Source organism: Theropithecus gelada, chromosome 20 (genome assembly GCF_003255815.1).
Source record: "Theropithecus gelada isolate Dixy chromosome 20, Tgel_1.0, whole genome shotgun sequence".
NCBI classification, from domain to species: Eukaryota; Metazoa; Chordata; class Mammalia; order Primates; family Cercopithecidae; genus Theropithecus; species Theropithecus gelada.
Window position 1 is genome coordinate 27166318 of NC_037688.1, and position 26119 is coordinate 27192436.

Consider the following 26119-nt stretch of genomic DNA (forward strand, 5'->3'; position numbering starts at 1 on the left):
TTTTTTGAGACGGAGTCTCGCTCTGTCGCCCAGGCTGGAGTGCAGTGGCGCGATCTCGGCTCACTGCAAGCTCCACCTCCCGGGTTCTCGCCATTCTTCCGCCTCAGCCTCCGAGTAGCTGGGACTACAGGCGCCTGCCACCACGCCCGGCTAGTTTTTTGTATTTTTAGTAGAGACGGGGTTTCACCATGTTAGCCAGGATGGTCTCGATCTCCTGACCTCGTGATCCACCCGCCTCGGCCTCCCAAAGTGCTGGGATTACAGGCTTGAGCCACCGCGCCCGGCCAGGAAACCTTTTCTTGACTTTGGCCTCATTCAGTTTGGTGTTTGCTCATGTTCTGTACATTCTGCCTTACACAGCTGGGGATTTCCTGTTTATGCTAATGCGTTTACAAAGTCCTTGAGAGCAGGGACTGTGCCTCTCTTGCTTCTCCAGTGCCCTGCACAGCCTACACACACTTGCCACTATGAGTGTTCAGTGGGTACTCATGGAATTAAACTGAATCAGATGTCAAGGAGCGTTATGGTCATTTCTGCCTCATCTCAGTCACCAAAACAAAACACACTTTAGAAGGTTCCATATAGGTTCGGTATCACACATTCTCAAGAAAATATTTTTCCTATTTTGAAGTCAGAAGAATCCCGTTTCACTTGATAACTGGCATAACAACTTTACAACTAATGTTTTTTGCTTTTCTCCAACAGGCTGCATGTTAAATGGCCAAGAGGTGAGGCTTACTATTCACTATGAAAATGGGTTCACCATCTCCAGGGAAAACGGAGGCTCCAGCAGCATATTATACCGCTACCCCTTTGAAAGGCTGAAGATGTCTGCGGATGATGGCATCCGAAATCTATACTTGGATTTTGGTGGTCCCGAGGGAGAACTGGTAGGAGTGTTTCTGAAACACATTTTTTTCTAATAGATGTTCTCTTTCCTTCTCATTATTTCTTACCCCTTATATACAAAATCATGGACTGACATTCCATTTAGAACCATGAAATTTTTAATTAAAATTTTTTTTTTTTAAAGATGGGGTCTGTGTCGCCCAGGCTGGAGTGTAGTGGTGCAATCATAGCTCCCTGCAGCCTATACCTCCTGGGCTGAAGTGATCCTCCTGCCTCAGCCTCCTGAGTAACTGGAACTGGACTATAGGCGTGTGCCACCATGCCTGGCCAATTTTTGTATTTTTTGTAGAGATGAGGTCTTGCTTTGCTGCCCAGGATGGTCTTGAACTCCTGTCTTCAAGTGATCTTCCCATCTTGGCCTCCCGAGGTGTTGGGATTACAGATGTGAGCCACTGTATCTGCTGTTCTCAGTTTTCCAGATGACATTGGATGTTGGTTTTTGTTATCATTTTTCTTTTTTATTTTTTTTTGAGACGGAGTCTCGCTTTGTCACCCAGGCTGGAGTGCAGTGGCACCATCTCAGCTCACTGCAACCTCTGTCTCCCTGGTTCAAGTGATTCTCCTGCCTCAGCCTCCTGAGCAGCTGAGATTACATGCATGTGCCACCACACCTGGCTAATTTTTCTTTTTTTTTTAGTAGAGATGGGTTTCACCATGTTAGCCAGGATGGTCTCGATATCCTGACCTCATGATCCGCCTGCCTTGGCCTCCCAAAGTGCTGAGATTACGGGCGTGAGCCACCGCGCCTGGCCTTAGATTTTAAATCCTCTACTATTTAGTTCTTCCTACCAGGCATGGTGGAACCCAGTACACCACCAGTTGTCTCCTAATTGGGGATGTGAAACCTCACACCAGTATTATGACATGGAATAACCTTACTCCATAGTGCACTTTTGCCTGTGGCTTTAAGTTCCCAAGAGTTTCCATAGCTCTGGCATATTCTTTACCTACCTTAAAAGTAAATTTATTTTGCATCTTCATGTATTCAGTTGTCTGTATATGGCAGTGAGGTAGTGATACTTAGTGTCCTTTCTCCACAGACCATGGACCTGCACTCTTGTCCGAAGCCGATTGTATTTGTGTTGCACACATTCTTATCGGCCAAAGTCACTCGTATGGGACTGCTTGTATGAGCAACAAAAAATCAGAAAAGAGCCTTGACTGTCACAAGAAATATTTCCACCTCAAAAAAAAAAAAAAAAAAAAAAAAGCACAAAAAGAAAACTCTTTGCTCTCTCCTTCAGCACAGTGCCTTCCCAAGGACCTGCAAATCACTGCTGAACCATAACCGTGTTTAAAGAAGAGCCTGCCTTTCACAGTCTACCTTGGCCAGATATTCTAGGACTCTAAAAGGCTCCAAAATGAAGCTGTTGATTTATTTTCGTCTCATAATATGGTTTATGAGTAATTAGGTTTGTTTCTCCTGCTAAAAAGAATGGCTCATTGTTTTCCTTTTTAGACATAATCAAATACCCAAGCATTGTTTTCTTTTTCTTCTCCCTGTAGGATTTGTGTTATGCTTAGCCTTGATCTCTTGTTCAGAACAATTGTCCCTTCCCGGGTGCTAGCTTGCAGCAGCCTGTTGCTTCGTGAGCATTCCAGATAGGTTGTATGTCTTAGAATTTACTGTCCTCAGTAGCTCCTTCCACCATAGGAAGTCCTTGAGTTGTATCACCAAAGGGTTGTTCCATTTGCCCTGGCTCTCTCTCTATCTCAGCCTGGCCATCACTTCCCACCTTATCCCAAGCTTTGCCACTCTTAAGTGCTGTCTCTAGGACTTAGGACTTGCAAATTTGATTTGCCTTGCCTTCCACTTCCTTTCTAGTGGTGACTGAGTTGAAAAGCAAGTTGGAAGCCACTCTGCTTTGAAAGAAAAGTTTTGCTTGGTTTAGGTTTTTCCATTTTATTTTTGGTGGTAGCCAGGGGATATTGTGAGATTTATTTTAAATGAAAATCCTCTTCCTAGGTTAAGCCGTTTTTTTAATTGCTTACCAAATGTGCCTTTGGTTAGGGTTAGTGGAGCTTTATTAGTCACTATTTGAATAACTGGAAATCACTGCCATTTCAAGGAGATCACCTATCCTAGTTTTGAGGAATAGTCTTTGAGGTGGGTTTCCTTAATGGCATCTCTTCTAGTAGGCAGATCTCTTTGAGCAAGATAAATCCTGAAGAGCCAGCCTGCTTGCGGAGTAGACTTGGTGGGTGAAGCCAGCTCTTCCGCACAAGCTTCATGTCGAGCTGTTTTGGGGCTGCCCAAAAACAACGGGTTGCAGCATCCCGGCCGTGGCCTGGCCCTTTGTGGCAGCAGTGGCATGGACAAGGAACTGCTAATTGAAGACTTAGTGTTGGCTTCACAGCACACCCTACAGGGGGCAGGGTGATGAGACTGTGGAACAGCTGCCTGCTTTTGGTTAAGCATTGCCAGATGTCATCATTAGGACACAGTAGCAGCAAGAATACTGATGTTGTAGTGTTAGAAAATCACACTCAGCTTGTTTTTCCTAATTTTGAAGGAGGTATATATCTGCAAACATTTAAAATGGTATAATATCAATATAAAACGTCAAAATTAGCATAGTCCCTGGATCTCAAAGAATAGGTAATATTGACTTGGATGTTCTTTATGCTCTCTGAAGAAAGGTCTAGGGAAAGTTCTTGTTTGCTTGATCGATCAAGAGTGCCATAGAAGAATGTGAGTGCTGTGGTGGGTGGAGGAGGATGTCACTTCAGATGGGGCAGGCACAGGGGGAGAAAAGAAGAGAAAAATACACCTGTGTGTGCAAAATGAGCTATTTGGTTTCAGTGCAGCCTGACCGGTGGGAGGACCCACGAGCAGAGCGAGTTCTAGGTCAACATTGTAACTCCATTGTCCTCCTTCACCTGGAAGTCAGCCCCACTTCCTCATTACAGTGAAACCAACAGTATGCAGAGGTTGGGAAGACATGCCTGTTCTTCCCCCAGCTTCATGTAATTGTCAAAGTTCCAAAAATGAATTATCTGAACGGCTTAAAACTGGAAATTAAAATCTAGACAAGAATATGTCTTTCAAAAGCTCTTTATATTTTGAAAATTCATAAACCTAAGATTGGCACCATCTCAGATAAATTTTCTTTTTTCTTTTTTTTTTTTGAGATGGAGTCTCGTTCTGTCTCCCAGGCTGGAGTGCAGTGGCATGATCTCAGCTCACTGCAACCTCTACCTCCTAGGTTCAAGTGATTCTCCTGAGTAGCTGGGATTATAGCCGCCCACCACCACACCTGGCTAATTTTTGTATTTTTAGTAGAGGCAGGGTTTTACCATGTTGGCTAGGCTGGTCTTGAACTCCCAACCTCAAGTGATCCGCCTGCCTTGGCCTCCCAAAGTGCTGGGACTATAGGTGTGAGCCACCGTACCTGGCCCACAATAAATTTTCATTTCAGGGAAGGAAAAAAATCTCTTGAAGGTCCAGAAATGATTTCTGGAATCAGAATTTCAATATGTAATACCCTCAGGTAGGCAATCTTAAATCCTCTATGCAGTGAGAGCATTATTAATATGAGATGTTGAATGATGCCTTTACAGACTTCAGCAGCAAAGCCATTTGGTTGAGGTTTTCTGTGTTAATGTGAAAGGCTAAGCCACTGAGATTTGCAGGGGAGCTTCTGAGCCACCCTGCTGATTGGTTATATGAAGATGTAAAATAGGTGGAATTAAAGTGTGAGCAGGAAAGGCAAGGCATGTGCATTTTCACTCATTTTGGTCAAGGTTAAACTGACATGTATAGCACTGAGGTCTGTAGGGTTCTTAATAATATCTTTTGAGTCTTGGTGTGAAATGAAAGAATGGGAGGTTTCCTTTGTCCATTAGCAGTCCCAAGAACCAGAGCCCTTTTGCTGCTTGTCTTACATACTTAAGAGCTCTCCAATCATGATGACCAAGGTTGTTCTTCAATCAAATGTGTTTGTGGGATTTTCAATCCACAAATGAAGTGCTCTCTAATGAATGGGACACCATGATAAATATGTATTTATATTTAGATGCCAAAGTATGGCAAATTATTTCCAAATGATAACTAAAAATGGGCATTTTCAATATTCTACCTTTTTTATAGAACCAGCTCACTTTTCATTTCTTTTTCATTTTGAATTAAGAAAATTGTTGAGGATGTGGTAGGTTCCAGTGTGTGGAATGGAAAGGAAACTGCAGAATAGTGTCCGCTCCCCATTCAGAGGGACTACTTCCTGTGCCCCCAGACCCGAGGCTTCGACAGCTTCTCCACATTCCACACAGATGCCTAGGAGCAGCCAGCTGCTATATAAAAGGCTCCCACCTTTTCTTCTAAAACTTCTCTCCTTTCTCTCCATAAAAAGAAAAGGAAAGGAATAAAAGAAAAACATTCAGTTTTTCTTTTTCTGAAAAAGGTAAGTCCTTTCCTGAAGTCATCAAATGAAACATTATCTGGAAATTAGTATCTAATGTCTTATATGAAGAAATACTTAAATGTATGTTCATATAGTATTTATTAGATAGTTGTAACTGTAAACTCACCTTCCTAGTAGATAAGAGTTTCAGGTTAAATACTGGAACATATATAGGCAGTGAAAAATACTACTTTAAATGTCATTCACCTATTTTAAACCCATTTTAGCACATTTTAGGCCAAAGAAGGTCTGATAGAGCCTGTTTTTATGTTCTCTACTCTCACAAACTTTGTTACTGAAAATTATTGCATGGCAGGAGAGATTGGATTATTTATTTCTTATATTTTTATAAGAAAAAAAATCTTTCTAAACAACAAATACCTAACATTATTACTGATTGTTTTCCTAATTTATCCTCCTAAGTTGAATGGTAACAAAGCTTTTCCAGCTGAATAAATGCACTTAGCTGATAAAACAGAATTTGTTCTTTTTTTATCCTTCTTCTTTTTTTTGTGAGACAGGTTCTCACTCTGTCACCCAGGCTGGAGTGCAGTGGTATGATCATAGCTGACTGCAGCCTCAACCTTCTGGGCTCAAATGATCCTTTCGCCTCAGCCTCCTGAGTAGCTGGGACCACAGGTGTGTGCCACCACACCTGGCTAATTTTTATGGTTTTTTTTGTTTTATTTGTTTTGGTTTTTGTAGAGACAGGTTTTCGCCATGTTGCCCAGGCTGATTTTGAACAGTTGTGCTCAAGCAATCCTCCTGCCTCGGCCTCCCAAAGTGCTGGGATTACAGATGTGAGCCACTGCACCTGGCCCCAGAAATTACACATAAAAAAAAATTTAAGCTGTGTGGAATCTGGACAAGGCTATGTTTCTCCTAGAAACAGGTTTTGCTGTAAGTGGTTTTGATGGACAAAAGTATGAGAAAAGGTTATAATAGATTTTTTTTAAATTGTGTGAGAAACTCCAGGTCTTCTTGCTTAACTTATATGCATGTGGATATATTTGTTTTCAAAGCCGTGGAAGAATCTCTGTTCATATATTTTAATGCAAATTACCTTGTATGCTGCTATGCAAATTCTATTAAAAGCCCTACCTGCTTAAGAGTTAAACATTTTTGAAACTTTCAGGGAAGACCTGTAGACTCAAGCACTTTCTCTGCTCTTTTGTATCTTATCTTGGACACTTATGCTGAATTATGTTATTATTTTCACTGGTTATAAGCTATTCCTTGTACATAATATTTAAACTATCCAAATATCCAGCATACATTTCCACGTGGCTGCCAGAGGCTGTTGATGCCATGAATGAAATGGCTGGTTAGAAAAGCCAAAGGTCGTCTTCTTTCAATCCCTAATGAATAAGTAAAATGCCAGATCTCTTTGGTCTCAAAGCAAATTGCTCTGATCGGATCAAATATCTATGTAATGAAAAGAGACTTATTTAAATTTGGGATTCTGCTTAAACTTTAAGTTGAATTTGACTGTAGTCATATTCATTCTTTTTGTATATCTCTGTCAGGTATGACATTAAGTACCAGGTGGTATTATACTCTACTTTGAGTTTGGAAATCACTTTCAGTTAAATTTCCGTTGTTATTTTGGCTTTTTTTTTTTTTTTCTTTTTTTTAACACCACTGCGGATGAAAGTAGAGCAGTCTGCCGTCTCCTACTGCTCTTTCTCCTACTGCTCTTTCTCTGTGCCCTTATTTTAATTGCTTGGTAATCTAAAATTATTCTGACTTTCCACGTACTGTCTTTAAAAACCTATTGTAGCAATCTGCCCCCCTCCACCCTTTAAGCTAAATCTTTCACTGTGCTGGATACATAGACACTCAATAAATGTGTGATGATAGTTCTAAAATAATTCTATATATCAGGGTTATGTATTTTTGAGCAATATAATTATTCCTATGCTGTGATGTTAAATGGAATTTATTTTACACTAGTAATAGACTGCTTAAGTGGCTGAGTTGAAACCCTTTCTCTAAAAAAACAAAAACATCTGGCAGATGAGTGACACAAATTCATTCTCTTAAAGGATAGAATTTCAAGTTAAGGGTAAGGTACAATAAATAGGCACATATAGCACATCTGGGTTTTTTTTTTTTTTTTTTTTTTTTGTCTGTCTTTGACTAGCTAAACTGCCAGCTAGAAGAATGGTTGTTACGTAGTAACTCAGAAGAATCTTTTAATAAGTTTCCTCTTTTGTTTCAAAACATAAACTTGAGCTTCATTTCTTGCCACCTCTATTCTTTCTTCCCACATTGGGCAACTGAACTGAAGCTTATTCTAGTTTTAGAAGAGGATCCACATTTAATGTGTAATGCATAAATATGCCTTTTGCAAATTATTGCTTGTTCTCCAGTGAACATTTGATCATATTCAACAGAAATCCACCATATAAGCCATAATCCTTGAATTGCCCCTTTTAAAATAGATTGGTTAAAACCAAAAACCTATAACAAAGAAATAATACTTCATTGTATTGTAGGTTTGGGAATCCTGGTTAGATTTATAATTTCTGGCCGGGTGTGGTGGCTCATGCCTATAATCCCAGTACTTTGGGAGCCCAAGGGCGGTGGATCACCTGAGGTCAGGAGTTTGAGACCAGCCTGGCCAACATAGTGAAACCCCATCACTACTAAAAATACAAAAAGTTAGCTGGGCGAGGTGACGCGTGCCTGTAGTCCTAGCTACTCGGGAGGCTGAGGTGGGACAATTGCTTGAACCCGGGAGGCAGAAGTTGCAGTGAGCTGAGATCGTGTCATTGCACTCCAGCCTGGGCAACAGAGCAAGACTTCATCTCCAAAAAAAGAAAAAGATTTATAATTTCTGAGTCCTCTAAGTACCTTTCTCAGTTTTGCAATAATCTTACATCCATGCTATTGACACTGATTTTGAAACTGGGAAGCTAATTAATGACATATTAATTCATGTGTTCTTTTAACTAATAAACAGGTATTAATGTATAGTTCTACATCAGGCATTCTGAAGGGTCCAAAAGAAAGTTCTGCCCTCAAGTAGCACATAATCCATTATTTCTCAGTCACACCATGCCATCTGTTTATCATTCAGCAGTTAAGTAATTCATCACTTCATATTTTTACCAAAGTATATTACAAGTCTGTTAATCTGGATCTGGCAAACTGGAAAATGTTTGAAGGGATACTCAGGCTTTGATCCATGCCAACATGAAAGGACTCCAAGCACATTTAAGTGGGCTGGTCTTTTCATCATGCATGATTTTTTTTTTAATGCGAAATCAGACTTTAGTTTGGGAAAGAGAACAGTATACAGTATCCTTTGTAAGATAAATCACAACAACAAAAATTTTATTGCCCGAAGTAGATAAATGAGAAAGTCTTTAAAAAAAAAAAATGCTGCTTTAACTATAACAGCAAAACTAAATGCATATTTTATCAACCCCTTATTTCTAAATGTTGCTGTATTCATTTCCACACTTAAACTATTTAAGCATTTCATTTGCTGAAAGTCCTTATATAATGGTAGACGGAGTATTTCTCCATTAATGATAGATCAAAATGAAGATATTTTTAAAAATAACAAAATCAGGCCAAGGCAGGAAGATCACTTTAGCCCAGGAGGTCCAGACCAGCCTGGGCAACACAGCGGGACCCCCGACTCCGTCTAAAAAATTAAAAAAAAAAAAATTGTTTAACATTTAAAAAATAAATACAAAGTAACAACATTTCACTTGTTCCAGGACACGCTGGCATTCGGACTCAGTGAAAAGGGCACTTAAAGAAAATAAGACTGACTGAATGAATGTTTTCCATAATTTTCACACAATAACAGTCCCTTTCTATCCGGCTTGCCTTCCGTTTATCTCTAGCGTTAGCCTTTCAGGCAACATCCTTAGTCATGCCCAGAAAGTACCTGAGCCATCAGTGATTGGAATGGCATAGGGAACCGAATTACATGGGTGCCCTCCCCTTGGTTTTCAAGTATCCTGGAGTTGTGCACAAAAATTAGGCCATGCCTTCAGTGTCTTGTTCTTTACTTTAAACCTACCCTTTGACAATCAGGTGCTAATGATTGTATGTTATTAAAACCAGCACATAGGTATTGTAAATGCGTGTTCCTCCTAGGTTGGAAGAAATGCTTTTCGTTCTCTCTGGGTCCTGTTAAAGCGGGTGTCAGTTGTGTCTTTTCACCTTGATTTGTGAATTAATAGAATTGGGGGGAGAGGAAATGATGATGTAAATTACGTTTCAGGTTTGGCACAGTCATCATTCTCGATGATATTCTCACTTTGTAGCAAATCTGTCCTTATCATAAGAACAGGTTTGAGAATTTTCCCTCCACTATACGACTCCAGTATTATATTTACAATCCATTGGAGGAGTGCAGCATTATAAGACCTTGGTGCCCCAAAAAAATCTGTGTCCTTTTTGGTACCAAACCTGAGGTCTTTTGGAAGATAATGTAGAAAACCACTACCTATTGAAGGCCTGTTTTGGCTAATCTGCAAACTCTGATGAAACCTGCTTCTGTGGATTCTTTCCCACACTGCTTTCATGTTTAAGTATAAAGACTTAGAAAACTAGAATAATGCTTTTACAAATAATTAAAAAGTATGTGATGTTCTGGGTTTTTTCCTTCTTTTTAGAACCCTGTATTTAAACAAGACTTCTTTTTAAGTCTTGTTTGAAATTTAAGTCTCAGATCTTCTGGATACCAAATCAAAAACCCAAGGCATAAAACAGGGCAGTATTTGTGTTCCTAATTTGAAAAAGCTTTATGTATACTCTATAAATATAGATGCATAAACACTTCCCCTTGAGTAGCACATCAACCTACAGCATTGTACATTACAATGAAAATATGTAACTTAAGGGTATTATATATATAAATATATACCTTTGTAACCTTTATACTGTAAATAAAAAAGTTGCTTTAGTCACGTGTTTTTGTTTTTGTTTTCCGATTTTTAAAATGCTGAAATAGTTTTGAACCTACAGGAAAGTTAAGAAACAGTACAAATCTCCTTCACCTAAATCTCCCAGTTGTTAACATTTTGCCATATTTATTCCATTACTTTGTATTTTTCTGATATGATTCTCTAGTGAGGAGCTCTAAAACATAAGGACAGTCCCTGCATTGCCACCATACAGCCCTCCTAATCAGGAAGTCAACATAGGCACACCACCACTCATTCCATGGACCCCATTCAAATGATGCCAGCCATCCCGGCCATGTCCTGTTTTCCTCTCTGGCCGGGATCCTGGCCAGTACCACTTTCTTGCCTTTTGTCGTCGCGTCTCAATTCTTCAGTCTGGAATGCTCCTCAGCCTCACTCTAAGTCGCATGTGCCTGAGTCTCAGCACAGGTCTTTCATTCTGCAGCACAGCTCTCCAGCTGGCTCTGCTCGTTGTCGCCTCACAAGCAGGCTGTGTCATACGCTCTTGGCAGAGATGACATGACGCCATGCTGTCTTCAGGGCATCATGTCGGGAGACACACGGGGGCCACGCATCCCACCACCAGGGGTGTTCCCTTCGGTCGCCTAGTCAAGCTAGTGTCCTCATTGTTTTCTCCTTTGTATTTATGTATTTAGAAACGGAGTTCCGCTCTTGTCGCCCAGGCTGGAGTGCAACGGCACGGTCTTGGCTCACTGCAACCTCCGCCTCCCAGGTTCAAGTGATCCTCCTGCCTTAGCCTCCCCAGTTGCTGGGACTACAGACGCCCACCACCATGCCTGGCTAATTTTTTTATATTTTTAGTAGAGACGGGGTTTCAGCATCTTGGCCAGGCTGGTCTTGAACTCCTGACATCGTGATCTACCCGCCTCGGCCTCCCAAAGTGCTAGGATTACAGGCATGAGTCACTGCGCCCGGCCTATTTTGTTTTTTAATTTAGCGACGAGGTCTTACTATGTTGCCCAAGCTGGTCTTGATCCTCGGCTCAAGCAGTCCTCCTGCCTTGGCCTCCCAAAGTGCTGGAATTACAGGCGTGAGCCACCATACCCAGCCCTAGAACTGTTTTGATCATTGTATCCCCAGAAACTAGTACACAACGCTGTACACAGTAGGTGTGCATGCATGTAATCCCAGCTACTACTCGGGAGGCTGAAGCAGGAGAATCTCTTGAACCCGGGAGGCGGAGGTTGCCATGAGCCGAGATCATGCCACTGCACTCCAGCCTAGGCGACAGAGCAAGACTCCGTATCAGTCAATCAAAGCAAAACATAACTGGCTTTAGACAGCGGCATCCCACCAGGGATTGAGCCCCATTGTGGGGCACACTGTTTACATTAGCCAGCTCATTTATTCCCCACAAAAGCCAGACAAGGGAGGGGCTAATTATAATCGTGCAGTATTAAACATGGAGAAATCAAAGCTCTGATAAATTCGTTTTATTGTGAGGATAAAACCGCCCGATGGGCCGGGCGCGGTGGCTCAAGCCTGTAATCCCAGCACTTTGGGAGGCCGAGACGGGCGGATCACGAGGTCAGGAGATCGAGACCATCCTGGCGAACACGGTGAAACCCCGTCTCTACTAAAAAATACAAAAACTAGCCAGGCGAGGTGGCGGGCGCCTGTAGTCCCAGCTACTTGGGAGGCTGAGGCAGGAGAATGGCGTGAACCCGGGAGGCGGAGCTTGTAGTGAGCTGAGATCTGGCCACTGCACTCCAGCCTGGGCGACAGAGCGAAACTCCGTCTCAAAAAAAAAACAAACAAACAAACAAAAAAAAACCGCCCGATGGGCGTTGTCATTCCAAGAGAGGTCAGGACTTCCGGATTCTATCCCGCTCCGCCCCTGGTGCCGCCCTGAGAACGTACGTCCTGCCAGGCCCCGCCCCGGCCTTGTCCCACCCACCCCGTTCCCGCCCCCTGTCCGCCTCGCCCTAGTCCCACCTCCTCCCCGCCCGCCCTCGCCCCCAGTCCGCCCCGCCTCTCGAACCGCCCCCTGCCCTCGCCGCGGCAGGGAGTCGTGCCTGCAGTGCGGGCCGTGGCCGCTAGGGGGCAGCCGCTCAGCTCGGGCCCGACCGCTCTGGGCCGCGCTCCTCGCTCGCCCTCGGACTCGGCTCCCGCTGCGAGCGGCCGCCCTGCCCGCGCACCGCGCTCAGCGCCCACCGCCGGGCTCTCCGCGCCGGACTCAGTACCTCGGCTCCCCGGGGCCGGACCGAGGCCGCAAGCAGCGCCGCGGGGTGTGGGGCGGACCCAGGAGATGAAATGACAACGTCAACCCTCCAGGTACCTGGTGCGGCCCGGCCCGACTGCAGAGGCCGAAGGCGGCGGGGCCTGCGGGCCGCAGAGCCGGGCGGCGGGCGGGTGGTCAGGTGGGCGCCTCCCAGCCTCGGCCTCGCGACCCCGCCCTGGCCGTCCCCTCGCCGCTTCCGCCCGTGTCTGTTTCCACGCACTCGGAGCCGGGGTGGCGTCTCTACCTTCAGGCCCTCCGGCCCTGCCTGGCTGGCCCAGCCCCAGGGCGGCTTCGTGTAGCCGGCGCCCCGGTACCGCCGTGGGGAGCAGCCTCACCCAGGCCGCACAGGCACCGTCGGGAAGCTCGGCCCGGGGTTCGGCTGGGCTCTAAGACAGCGTTGCTCGCTCCCTCCTCTCCTGTCCCGGGTCCTGGAAGCCCCTCGGCCCCACTTCGAACAAGCCCTGGCCCCTTCCCCAATCTTCGACTGCCTCTTCTCGTCCATCGACCCTTCATTCATTCCCTAGATCCTGCAGGGTGGTGCTGGGATGTCGCCACCTGGGTGAACGACTGACCCACCCTCTAGGTGCTGTCAGTTCTGCGGGGCCAGAAGATAGCAACATGCTCAGGCCTCAGCCCGGGGTTTGAATCTCAGCTGTGCCACTCACCAGCAAGTGACCTTGGGCTAGGTTTTTTTTTTGTTTTTAAATCTTTGGCTCTCGAGTTTCCTGGTCTGTAAAATGGGGTAATGCCCTCTAGGTTGTTGTGATGATGGCTTTAAATTGAATAATTACGGTAAAGCATTCCTGACGTGTGTCTGGCACATAGTAGGTGTCCATTAAGTAACAACTGACAAAGTGCCTGGGAGACTTCGTGGAAGAAGGGACATCAGAGTTCCAGTAGCATTCAGAGACCTGAAGGTGGAGGAGGGCGGAAGTAGGAGCAGACATGGAATGAGTTGGGGTACCAGGTTAGGAATTAGATGGAGTCGGTAGCCAGACCCCACCATTCACCAGCAGAAGCCACAGATCCCGTATGCCCAGGCAGGTTTTTTATGGCCTGTGAACCAAGAATGGTTTTCAGTTTTAAACACAGCTTTATTTATTTATTTTCTTAATGTATTTTTTTGAGACGGAGTCTCATTCTGTCTCCCAGACTGGAGTGCAGTGGTGTGATCTCGGCTCACTGCAGCCTCCAACTCTCAGGTTCAAGCGATTCTCCTGCCTCAGCCTCCTGAGTAGCTGGGATTACAGGCGCCCACAACCACACCTGGCTAATTTTTGTATTTTTAGTAGAGACGGGGTTTCACCGTGTTGGCCAGGCTGGTCTCGAACTCCTGACCTCCCGACCTCAGGTGATCTGCCCACTTCGGCCTCCGAGAGTGCTGGGATTACAGGTGTGAGCCACTGGGCCTGGCCTGAACACAGCTTTATTATGGTATAACTTGTGTGCTTACCGTGTTACTCACCTATGGTTTCATTAATTTTTTTTTGAGACAGTGTCATTCTGTTGCCCAAGCTGGAGTGCAGTGGTTCAATCTCAACTCATTGCAGCTTCTGCCTCAACCTCCCGAGTAGCTGGGATTACAAGGCACCCACCATCACGCCCAGCTAATATTTTTTTTGTATTTTTAGTAGAGACGGGGTTTCACCATGTTGGCCAGGCTGGTTTCGAACTCCTGACTTCAAGTGTGATCTGCCCACCTCGGCCTCCCAAAATGCTGGGGTTATAGATGTGAGCCACTGTGCCCAGTGCAACTCACCCATTTAAAGTGTATAATTCAGTGCTTTTAGTATATTCATGGTTGTGTGACCATCACCACAATCTCTTGAGAACATTTTCATCACCTCCAAAAGAAACCCCTCCCCCCCAACCCCTCTCTCTCCCAGCCCTGGGCAACCACTAATCTACCTTTTTTCTCTGTGGGTTTGCCTATTCTGGGCACTTTATGTAAATAGAGTCATACAATAGGTGGTCCTTTGTGGCTAGTTTCCTTCATTATGACTTAACATAATGTCATAGGTTTTACATTTTTTAAATGACTTGAAAAAAAGTATTTCATGACACATGAAAATCCTATGAAATTCACATTTCAGGGTCTATAAATAAAGTTTTATTGGAACATATCCCTGTTCGTTTACTGATATACTGTCTACAGCCACTTTTGTGCCACCAAGGTAGAGTTGTTGCAACAGAGATTGGCTGGCAAATCCTAAATTATTTACCATCTGGTCCTTTACAGTACGCATTTGCCAGCCCCCTAACGCACCTTTTTGTCCTCATCTTTTGCCATATGTGTTACTAGAGATGCAGCGGGGCTGGCAGTTTGTCACCTTACCCTCCTGTTCTGTAAAACTGTTTCTCTCCATTGAAACTCGGACCCCCTGTGTTTGAAAAACTGTATGTGATTGCCAGAAAAGTCCAGTGTACTCTTTTTTCTTTTTTTTTTTTTTTTTTGAGATGGACTCTCACTCTGGCGCTATCTCAGCTCTCTGCAGCCTCCACCTCCTGGGTTCAAGCAATTCTCCTGCTTCAGCCTCCCAAGTAGCTGGGACTACAGGCATACATCACCATGCCTGGCTAACTTTTTGTATGTTTAGTAGAGACGGTGCGTCACTGTGTTAGCCAGGATGGTCTCGATCTCCTGACCTCCGGTGATCCGCTTGCCTTGGCATCCCAAAGTGCTGGGATTACAGGCATGAGCCACCGTGCCCAGCCCCAGTGCACTCTTAGGTGCGTTACTAGAGTTTCCAGAAGGAGGGAGGGGATGGGTCAGTGCTGCTCCTTGTAGGACAAAGAACACCTTCAGTATTGTTCTAAGGACAGACCCAAGCATGATATTACGGAAAGTGAAAAAGTCCAAGGTGCTGGGGGTGTTTGTTCTGCAGAAGAGAAGCCACCAGGGAGAGGAGCACTGCCTTCTTGTCTCATCTGAAGGAACATCACGCAGAAGAGGACAGTCAAGGGCAGCCTGTGCCTAAGCTCATTTCCAAGATGGTTTGGGGCTCCCAGCCATTCATTGTAGGTAGTAGAGGGAGCAGAGGCTTGAAAATAATGGCCAGCACTCACCCCTGTTCTCATCTCTTCAATCCGCTGAGTTCATTTCACGTCAGCCCGGCCCAGCCTCCCCCAGCCTGTCTGTTTTGTCAAGCTGTCTGTGTGTGTTTCTTTCGGAGACTTCTTCCTTGCAGATGAGAGAGGGCTGAACAAATGCCCCGGCCCTGCCAAGAGCCGGTCAGGAGGTTTATTGTTTGCTGTGCCTGGAACTGTGGGTCTGCGGTGGGATTGTCTGCCTGGTAACTGGTGCTGGATCTGAGGAGGAGAATTCTGGTCATGCTTCCTGCAGGCGTTGGTGAAGCTTCAGTTTTTAAAACCAGGCTTTAAAACCATGTAGGTGGTTTATTGGCCGGTCGCGATGGCTCATGCCTGTGATCCCAGCACTTTGGAAGCCGAGGCAGGTGGGTCACTTGAGGTCAGGAGTTCGAGACCAGCCTGGCCAACATGGTGAAACTCTGTCTTTACTAAAAATACAAAAATTAGCCGGGTGTGGTAGTGGGCACCTGTAATCCCAGCTACTGGGGAGGCTGAGGCAGGAGAATCGCTTGAACCTGAGAGGTGGAGGTTGCAGTGAGCCGAGATTGCGCCATTGCACTCCGGCCTGGACGACAGAGTGAGACTCTGTCTTAAAAAAAAATAAAAATAAAAATAATAAAACCACAGAGGTGCTTTCAGTTCAGCCTAGGGCACTGGCCTGCAGGATTTATGAGATTCCCAAAGACACTCACAGAGCTCTTACAAGGTTCCGGAGGGACACAGTTCCCTTCTGTTGGCAGCAGGGAGCAAGCAAGTACTTTTCTTACTGGAGCTACTGGTGTGTGGAGCCTTGTGTGTAAGAGCCCCTTCCTGGGGTGTCACTCTAGACAGCGAAGGAAACCGTCTTCTCTCTGCAGCCTGGAGAAGCAAGCTGCGTGGAGCCAGTAGGAGGCGGAGAGAGGCCTTTCAGTGTATCCCGTGGAAACTCGCAGTTGGGCAGGACTTTCCTTCTGGCTGGCTCTTCTCTGGCCCTGAGGCCGGGTGCAGTTTCTGGCCGCCTTGCTAAGCAAACCAGCAGTCTCTTGCTCCTGCGTGTCTCTTCTGCCAGGCTCTCAGCTCGGGTCTGTTTCTCTTTCCCGTGAGGCAGCAGAATAGAAGGTCCCATGAGCTCGCCCCTTGAGCCCTGACCTGAGATATTAGGTCAGGTTTCCACTTGCTGAAATCCAGAGCGTGGCTTTTAACCGTCTGAGCTTATTGTGAAGACGGCTGGCCGGCTTTTAAAGCCTCCTTTGAAGGCCTTTCTAGCCGATGTTGAAAAAGTAGGCCAATGAAACGGCCCACAAGCAATAAATCCAGAGGGCCAGCGGCATCCCTCGTCACATCCCATCCTCATGCCTGTGACCCCAGCGACTTTCTGTGTCTCCGAGGAAGCGCTGAGCAGTTTGCTTTGCCTTTCCAGAAAGCCATTGATCTGGTGACGAAAGCCACAGAAGAGGACAAAGCCAAGAACTACGAGGAGGCGCTGCGGCTGTACCAGCATGCGGTGGAGTACTTCCTCCACGCCATCAAGTGTGAGTCGCGCGGGGTCCTCAGGCTGCTGCGCTCCAGAGGGGAGGGGATGGGAGGGGATGGGAGGGGGTGATGCAGGAGCCTCACAGGGGCCCCTCCGTGTTCCCTTTCACAGATGAGGCCCACAGCGACAAGGCCAAGGAGAGCATTCGAGCCAAGTGCGTGCAGTACCTAGACCGGGCTGAGAAGCTGAAGGATTATTTACGAAGCAAAGAGAAACACGGCAAGAAACCAGTCAAAGAGAACCAGAGTGAGGGCAAGGGGTGAGTGTCTGCAGCGTCTGCCCAGGCACCTGCTGCCTCCTCATGGCTCCCCGTCATTCCTAGCGCTCATGCTGCCTTGGACTTCCCTGTGGAAATGGTCCTCATAGTGCAGGGATGACAGTGCCAGCAGCTGCTTTCGGGGAGCATGGCCCAGAGCACTTCCGTGTTCGTCGTCTCATTGGGTCTGACCCACATGTCATGGGGACAAGGGGAGCTTGGTGCAGATGGTAGAGCCTCTCAGGACGGTACCCCAGCTCTGTCACCTCCCAGCCTAGTGCCAGGACCCCGTGTGCCTGCCATCTCCACATCTTCGAACAGGGAAGGTCGTGGAACTCCCCTGCCAGCGTTGCCGTAGGGAGCAGTGAGATGATGTGGGCACTGCCCTTGGAGCTTGGCACACGAGAGCATGCAATGAGTGCCAGCTGCTGTGACTGTCAAAGAGTCACCTGCCTCCGACAAGTGGGGCGGCCGGCTCAGGTTAGGAGCCCTGCCGAGGTCTCACAGGCTGGAGCCTGGACCCCCAGTGCAGGGCGGGTGGCCCTGATAACCCCAGCCAGGGTCCTCTCCACAGCCTCTCACCTCAGGTCCGGGGTTCGCCCACCACGGTGATCCCAGTCATCTGAACACAAATGCTAGTGGTATCTCGGAGGCGTGGGAGGGGAAGTGAGGGGGTCCCCCAGGCAGGAGAGGGGCGGGTGGTGTCAGCTGTCTCACCAGAGGCGAGGCCTCCTCCTGGATGGAGGGTCCGCACCGCATTCCCATCCCCAGAGGGAGAGGCCTGGCGAGGCCTGGCGAGGGGTGGAGGCCAGGGATCTCCAAGGAGGATTAAAGTTCTGAGGATTACAAATTCCATACAGAGAGGAAGGAGCCCTGGGGTGACAGCAGTGGCTGCGCTCTCCCCAGGAGTTCCCTTTTGATTTCAGTTTTGCTTTCTCCTCTGTCGTTCGGCAGTGGCTGCTTTGGAGTCGGGGCACGTGCTGTCCCGGAGTCTCTAGAAAAAGCTTCTGGTGCGGGCTGCGGTGGCTCACGCCTGTTATTCCAGCACTTTGGGAGGCTGAGGCGGGCAGATCACTTGAGGTCAGGATTTCAAAACCAACCTGGCCAATGTGGTGAAACTTGTCTCTACTAAAAATACAAAAAAATTAGCCAGGCATTGTGGCATGTGCCTGTAATCCCAGCTACTTGGGAGGCTGAGGCCAGAGAAATACTTGAACCCGGGAGGCGGAGGTTGCAGTGAGCTGAGATCGAGATTGTGCCATTGCACTCCAGCCTGGGCAACAAAGCAAGACTCCATCTCAAAAAAGAGAAAAAAAAAATAAAGCTTCTGGCAGCTACGTTGCTTGACTGGCTGCTTTTGTTTTTTCCCTCAGGGCTTCTCTCTGTCTCCCAGGCTGGAGTGCAGTGCTGCGATCTTGGTTAACTGCAACCTCTGCCTCCCAAGTAGCTGGCAGCATAGGTGCGTGCCACCACGCCCAGCTAATTTTGTTTTTTGTAGAGACAGGATCTCGCTGTTTCCCAGGCTGGTCTCAAAACTCCTGGGCTCAAGCGATCCTCCTACCTCAGCCTCCCAGAGTGCTGGGATTACAGGGGTGAGCCACCCCACCCAGCCTGGGCTATGTGAGCCACTGCAGGTGGCCTCCCAGAGTGTGAGATGTGAGCCACCGCGCCCGGCCTGGGCTGCTCTTTAAGTCCAGCTGAAGCACATCCCCTCCCGGCCTCTCCTGAAGGCCGACATCCCAATTCCCATCCCCTCCACGAAGAAACAGGGTGGGTTATAGGGGTGCTTGCTGGGGGGTTCCTGAAGTGAGCTGCTGAGAGCATCGGCCCAGATGTCCCCGAAGTACTTGCTTGCGGGTCACACGGCACTGTGAAGCCAGCAGGTCTTCGTTCCTTAACCAGCGTGCAGGCAGCGGAGCCTGGACTTGCTGGGAGCACCTCTGCGTTCCAGGCTGAAGGGCCGGCTTGTGACTTTCCGTCTCCTTTCCCAGCAGTGACAGTGACAGTGAAGGGGATAATCCGGAGAAGAAGAAACTGCAGGAACAGCTGATGGGTAAGTGGCTCGCAGCCCGGTGGCAGCGGCAGGGGACGTGCGTGGGTCCGCAGCTGGGCTGGCTCGTGTCCCTTGACCGGGCCTGGGTCGGTCTCCCTCTTGCAGGTGCCGTTGTGATGGAGAAGCCCAACATACGGTGGAACGACGTGGCCGGGCTGGAGGGGGCCAAGGAGGCCCTCAAAGAAGCTGTCATTTTGCCAATCAAATTCCCACACTTGTTCACAGGTGAGAGTTGAGCCATTTCAAGCCCCAATGTAAAAATTCCAGGCTTCCGCAGGGCTGGCACTCCGAGGCACCCGGGAGTCATTGTTGACTCAGCTCCCACGTTCCACAGAGGGCCAGGCCTGGCTGCTCGCTGGTGTCCACAACACTGCTGTGGCTGGAGCTTTGAGATGACGATCACCTCACAGGGTGGGCAGGATCAGGAAGCAGTGACAGATGGTGTCACTGTGCAAGGTCATGGGGTCACAGCACAGGGCACAGCAGGGAAGGTAGCTCCCATCACTCGTTTGCCCCTAAAGTCCGTCGTTTCACAGAATGCCGTCTCGTACTCTGTGTGTGGGACTCGAAACCCTCTGCTTTTCCTATTCCTTTCCCCAGTCAGGAGGCCTCACTTCTGTGGAATCTCTGTTGCAGGCAAGCGCACCCCCTGGCGGGGGATTCTGCTGTTCGGACCCCCTGGCACGGGGAAATCCTACTTGGCCAAAGCCGTGGCAACAGAGGCCAACAACTCCACCTTCTTTTCTGTGTCCTCCTCAGACCTGATGTCCAAGTGGCTGGGGGAGAGTGAAAAGTAAGTCGGCCACCAGGCTGTGCTCTGCTGGCAGCCCCGGCCCTGCTAGTGACCCAGCGGCCCACCCCGTGGAGTCACCTCTGGGAGGAGTGGTTTGCTTTTCAGGGAGGGTACCCAAGAGCAGTGCGTCGCTAGCTTATTGGCTGGGACACTGTCCCAACAAAGACAGGTGAAGGTGGAAGGGACCCAGGAGAGGTGAAGTGCTCCAGAAGGGAAGGGAAAGGAAGTGAGGATAGTTTTGGGGTCTGGGTTGCAGTCCCTGTTGGGGCAGTGTGTGGGGGACATTGTTCCCCACACTGACTCCTGTTTTGCATGCGATGAGACGGGCGTGGAAGGAGGGGACTGACGTGTCCCAAGTGCAGAGCTAGTGCATGGGGCTCCTGGGATGGAGGCTCTGTTCGGGGCTCACGCCAGGGTGTGCTCCTCTTGGTGCGGTGCGGCCCGAGGGCTCCTCACCACCACGTTTTCTGCAATCCCGGCATGACCGTGGCCTGCGCCTCCCTGTGGGAAGGGTGAGAAGAGGGAAGTGCCGGGAGCCCAGGCGGGCGTGGATGTGAGCGTCTTGTCCTCACCCCCTTTCTCACCTTCACAGGCTGGTCAAGAACCTGTTTGAGCTGGCCAGGCAGCACAAGCCCTCCATCATCTTCATCGACGAGGTGGATTCCCTCTGCGGATCCCGAAATGAAAATGAGAGTGAGGCCGCCCGGAGGATCAAAACGGAGTTCTTGGTCCAGATGCAGGGTGTGTGCCGGGCCCAGGGCCCCCTTGGTTCTTGTTGCACCTAAAGCCGACCCTGGGCTTTATTCTGAGCTGCGGCTGGATTTGGTTGTCCTCAGCCACGGAGAGGCTCCAGCCCCACAGACCGTGGATGGACTTCCATTCCCAGGAGGCGCCTGAGGCCTCTGCTGCGCCGGCCACTCCACCCCTCCCATGGCAGGCAGTGCCACAGGTCTCATGGCACAGCCAGACTAAGATGTGGTTTAATCTCACTTGGGACCCTGCCAGGGGTGGGTGGCTCAGGGATGGCTTCAACTGCTGACACGCAAAGCCCCCGGAGTCTGTCCCCAGGTTTCAACTGACCCGTGCAGCTGTCCAGAGTCTGCGTGTTTGTCTCCCTTTCTCCACAGGGGTGGGGAATAACAATGATGGGACTCTGGTTCTTGGAGCCACGAACATACCATGGGTGTTGGATTCGGCCATCAGGAGGAGGTGAGTCTTCCCCAGGAGGAGCCAGAGCTGGAGGCTTCCTCCCACCACGGTCATGGTCTGCCTGCTGCTGGCAGCCAGGGTGCAGCCCTGGCCCCTTTTCCCTGGAGTCTTCCCACGTGCCTGCCAAGCAGAGCCCTTTGTGAGGCTGGCTTTTTGAGGATGTGCTGCCAGCATCACTGGCCCATGAAGTGTGTACGTTTTACTCAAATCTTTGCACCTCCCCTTCAGTGAATAGCATTCCATCATCCGCTCTCAACGCCTGCCGTGTGCTGGGCTCTCTAGGTTTGAAAAGCGAATTTACATCCCCTTGCCGGAGGAAGCTGCCCGTGCCCAGATGTTCCGGTTGCATCTGGGGAGCACTCCCCACAACCTCACGGATGCAAACATCCACGAGCTGGCCCGGAAGACCGAAGGCTACTCGGGTGCGGACATCAGCATCATCGTGCGGGACTCCCTCATGCAGCCGGTGAGGAAGGTGCAGTCGGCCACACACTTCAAAAAGGTGAGTGCCCGTGGCCACTGCTGAGAAAATGTCATAGCAAGAGCAAGAGCAGGATGTTCATTTTTTTCCCCTAGCTCCTGGTCCTGCTCTCCGGCTGCTCAGGTGATAACAGTCTGAGGCTTCCTGGAGAACGGAGGGCCAGTGCCATGGGGGCTGCACCCACTCTCCCCCCTCCCTGCAGCTCTTCTGCAGTGTGGCCATCCCAGGGTGTGTGAAAGCAGAGGACAGGGCCACTTTACCGTCTTAACCCTGCTGTGGCCTCCTCTGTCAGCACTGTGTGCTGTTGTGCGGGGTGGACACCAAGTCAGTGTTTGGAAAGTGCTGGATATGAAATAACCAGGAAGACCCGTCCATTCATTCAGCACATCTCTCCTGAGTGTTTGCTGTGGGTCCTCCCGTGTGCCCGGCACTGTCCTAAGTGCTGGGAGGATATGAGCAACCAACAAATCCTGGACCCTCGTTCTTGGTGGGGAGACAGTCAGCACAGTCAGTGAGTTTCTCAGAGGGGGATGGGGATGGAGCAGGATTAGGAGAGAGGTGTCTTGGGCATGGAGGGAAGGGCAGATGGCACTGGGGTGATGCCTGAGAGAGGAGGTGAAGGGGTGAGGGAATGAGCCTTGTGGACACAGGGGGAATGTTTTGCCAAGGCAGCAGACTTCAGTTGGAAAACCACTTTGTATTAGTCCATTTTCATCCTGCTGATAAAGACATACCCGAGACTGGGAAGAAAAAGAGGTTTAATTGGACTTACAGTTCCACATGGCTGGGGAAGCCTCAGAACCATGGTGGCGGCAAGAGAAAATGAAGCAGCAAAAGTGGAAACCCCTGATAAACCCATCAGATCTCATGAGACTTATTCACTATCACTAGAATAGCACAGGAAAGACCGCCCACATGATTCAGTTACCTCCCCCTGGGTCCCTCCCACAACATGTGGGAATTCTGGGAGATACAGTTCAAGTTGAGATGTGGGTGGGAGCACAGCTAAACCATATCACACTTTTAATGTCACTGTGTTCGTGGTGAGACGTGACAGTGTTAATGAGGAAGACATCAAGGCACTGGGGCTACAGATTGCTGGAATCGCACACATATCATGAGTTGCTTGGACCACCCAGCCCAGTTTCTGAAGGAGCCCATCTTCCTCAGATGCTAGGGGCCCAGAGCATTCTCTTTGGGACCTCCTTAGAGACCGGAGGGGTCCAGCCCCTCTCATTGACACTGAGGGGCAGCTGCTCCAGCCAGTCAGATCCATTTGGTTTCAGGTCTGTGGCCCCTCCCGCACCAACCCCAGCGTGATGATCGATGACCTCCTAACCCCATGCTCACCAGGGGACCCAGGAGCCATGGAGATGACTTGGATGGATGTCCCTGGGGACAAACTCTTAGAGCCTGTGGTTTGCATGGTAAGTGACTGACGGAGGAAGGAAGAGGGCTGCATAGAGCCCAGAAAACTGGGGGCTTGGGTCCAGAATAAAAACAGCCTTCTCCAGGCCGGGTGTGGTGGCTCGTGCCTGTAATCCCAGCACTTTGGGAGGCCAAGGTGGGCGGATCACCTTGGGAGTTTGAGATCAGCCTGGCCAATATGGAGAAACCCCGTGTCTCTACTAAAAATACGAAAATTAGCCAGGCGTGCTGGTGTGCACTTGTAGTCCCAGCTATTCGGGAGGCTGAGGCAGAAGAATCACTTGAAGTCGGGAGGCAGAGGTTGCCGAGATTGCACTGCTGCACTCCAGCCTGGGTGACAGATCGAGACTCCGTCTCAAAAATAAAAAATAGTCTTCTCTTTCTATGTCCTGGGCTGTTGAGAATGGCCTTTGTAGCTCAGGGAAGCTGGCGTGCCAGCTGTTACACTCAGTGGGGGCCCAGGATGCTGGTGGCAGCATTAGCATTTTGTACATATAAAAGCTGGGTGCAGTGGTGCAATGATGGTTCACTGCAGCCTCGACCTCACCAGCTCACACAATCTTCTCACCTCAGCCTCCTGAGTAGCAGCAACAGGCACACACCACCATGCCCAGCTAATTTTCCCTTTTTTTTTTTTTTTTTTTTAAGAAACAGGGCCTCACTGTGTTGCCTAGGCCAGTCTCAAACTGCTGGGCTTAAGTGACCCTCAACTTGGCCTCCCAAAGTGCTGGGATTACAAGCATGAGCCACCACACCTAGCCTGCATTTTATGTTCTTTAGCAAGTAAAGTCAGGTCCAGATAATATGACATCAATCCATGGGTTTTGCCTGTGTGGTGCAGTGAGGCAGTGAATGCGTCAGGACGGCTTACTGTGCTGCAGTTGCAAAGGCAGCCCCTCACCCGCGTAACCTGGTCCTCTCATTATGACCTGTGCCGTCCTGGCAAGTGTCTGCCCTTGTGGCTGATGTAAGGGGTGTGCAGTTAAGAAAGCTCCTGGGGGTGCAGTGGCTCATGCCTGTAATCCCAGCACTCTGGGAGGCCAAGGCAGGCAGATCACCTGAGGTCAGGAGTTCAGCCTGACCAACATAGTGAAACCCCATCTCTACTAAAAATACAAAAATCAGCCATGTGTGGTGGCATGCACCTGTAGCCCAGCTACTCGGGAGGCTGAGGCAGGAGAATCACTTGAACCCAGGAGGTGGAGGGTTCAAGTGAGCGGAGATTGTGCCACTGCACTCTAGCCTGGTCAACAGTGAGACTCCATTTCCCAAAAAAAGTTCCTAAGGGCAGTTATGAGATGATGGAGCTTAGATGCTGACCAGGAGGAGGCCCATCTGAGCTGCCTCGGGAGGGAACAGGGTCCCTGCCATAGGCAGATTCAAGCAGGTCTCTGGGGTGGCCTTGAAGGCAGGCCTCTTCCCACCCTCGACTGCGCCTGTTGCGTGCTGAGGGGAGGTTGGGGACCTGGAGCCTGGCTCCTGCTCAAGCACATGCTCTTGCCTTCACAGTCGGACATGCTGCGGTCTCTGGCTACCACCCGGCCCACGGTGAATGCAGACGACCTCCTGAAAGTGAAGAAATTCTCAGAGGACTTTGGGCAGGAGAGTTAAAAGCTGCTTCACTTGGGCGATGGTGAAGGTGGGAGGTTGATGGGGGCAAATGCAGGCACTCCCTGTGTCAGCAGCCAGACAGGGCTCCAGGGCTTGTCCCAAAGTCACTACAGAGTCCCCTCTGCTATCTGGCCGCCTGCCAGGGAGCCAGAAGGAAGAGCCTCGCAGCCACAGACACTCCACCACCCCGGGGCACATGGCGGACACTGGCTCTTCCTACTTCCTCCTCTCCTGGATGCTCACCAGCTCCTTCTGCCCCCCTCCCTTTTTTTTTCCATCTTTTGTTCCCCTAAATTAATGCTGCTTGGATTTTCGTCTTGTTTATAAATAAAAATAAAATCACCTGGAAGTGTCAAGGAGTGGGGGGTGGGGGGAGCAGCCATGCTGCAAGGTCACCCAGACCTCCAGACAGTTGGCTAGCTCCACTGCCCATTCCTTTTACGCCCAAGTTTTGCTCCTTGAGAGCAGATTGGCTGATGCCCCTGCAACCCCAGCCCAAGCTCTGCCTCAAAGACTGAGTGACATAAGCCATTCCCACCCTCCTAGGTTCATATCCAGGGCTGTGTCTTCCTTGGGGGAGGAGATGGTGTCGTTCAGATCAGGGGAAGGCAGTCAGGCGGGTGTTCACTGCCTTTTCTTCCTGAGCGTGAGAACACTGAACCCAGCCACTGCCCCTGGGTCCCTGTCCTGGAAATAGTCTAATAAATCTTTTTCCCTTCTTGAGCCACCCGAGTGATCTCATCTTTGACTCTTGCCTGGGACTCTGAAGGACCACCCTTACCTCCAATTAAAAGACCCTCTGGTTTTCTCTCTGCTCTCTCTTCTAAAGCAGAGCAGGAAACAGGAACGCTGCAGTTCTCAGGCCTGTTCTCCACTCAGGTGTGCAAGGCTGCCTCCCCTTAAGGCCTCAGAAGTTTGGCTGGGGGTGTTTGGGATCCAGACAGTTCTCGCCGTTGTTCGGCCTGCAGATCAGAGACTGCAAAGTGAGAGCCCTGCGTGCCAGACCCGTCCTACAGCTGTGTTTGGTCTGCCGCTAACATTTAAAAATTGAAAGTTGACATAAAAATTCAGAATTCTGACTTCTAGAAGATCAAATTAGGCTATGTTGGGCCTGCATCCTCATGGGGCAGCCTGTCCGTGGCCACTGAGTAGAGGCTGCTCTGTGCAGAAAGGGGCCCCATCCCCACTCATCTGTGTTGCCTGCCC

The 26119-nt window shown here is 49.1% G+C and overlaps 2 protein-coding genes across 4 annotated transcripts in view; both read left to right on the forward strand.

The window, feature by feature from the left end:
- The window catches only part of SNTB2 (syntrophin beta 2), a 116628-nt gene extending 106388 nt beyond the window's left edge, over positions 1-10240 (forward strand). The window contains exons 6-7 of the mRNA XM_025370971.1: positions 706-890; positions 1950-10240. Of these exons, the coding sequence (XP_025226756.1) occupies positions 706-890; positions 1950-2042 (278 nt within the window). The 3' untranslated portion in view covers positions 2043-10240. The remainder of the gene's footprint in view (positions 1-705; positions 891-1949) is intronic.
- A 2066-nt stretch (positions 10241-12306) lies between these two features.
- VPS4A (vacuolar protein sorting 4 homolog A) lies at positions 12307-25649 on the forward strand. Of its 3 annotated transcripts, XM_025370974.1 has the most exons (12): positions 12307-12532; positions 16427-16630; positions 16969-17080; positions 17194-17341; positions 19330-19391; positions 19497-19616; positions 20028-20184; positions 20777-20925; positions 21312-21393; positions 21676-21895; positions 23161-23301; positions 24812-25649. In XM_025370974.1, the coding sequence occupies exons 1-12, from the start codon at positions 12512-12514 to the stop codon at positions 24911-24913; spliced, it is 1518 nt and encodes a 505-aa protein (XP_025226759.1). In that variant the 5' UTR covers positions 12307-12511; the 3' UTR covers positions 24914-25649. The 3 variants fall into 3 exon arrangements, with proteins under 3 accessions (XP_025226759.1, XP_025226761.1, XP_025226760.1); XM_025370976.1 differs by lacking the exon at positions 16427-16630 and having other exon boundaries at positions 12308-12532; positions 19333-19391; XM_025370975.1 differs by lacking the exon at positions 16427-16630 and having other exon boundaries at positions 12309-12532.
- Positions 25650-26119: the final 470 nt, after the last annotated feature.

Bases quoted from the DNA above. Each gene is read 5' to 3' on its own strand.
- VPS4A (XM_025370974.1), top strand. From the start codon at position 12,512: ATGACAACGTCAACCCTCCAG. The intron at 16,631-16,968 runs GTCTGTTTCTCT...TTGCCTTTCCAG, and splicing joins CTGCCAGGCTCTCAGCTCGG to AAAGCCATTGATCTGGTGAC. The intron at 19,392-19,496 runs GTAAGTGGCTCG...TCCCTCTTGCAG, and splicing joins ACTGCAGGAACAGCTGATGG to GTGCCGTTGTGATGGAGAAG.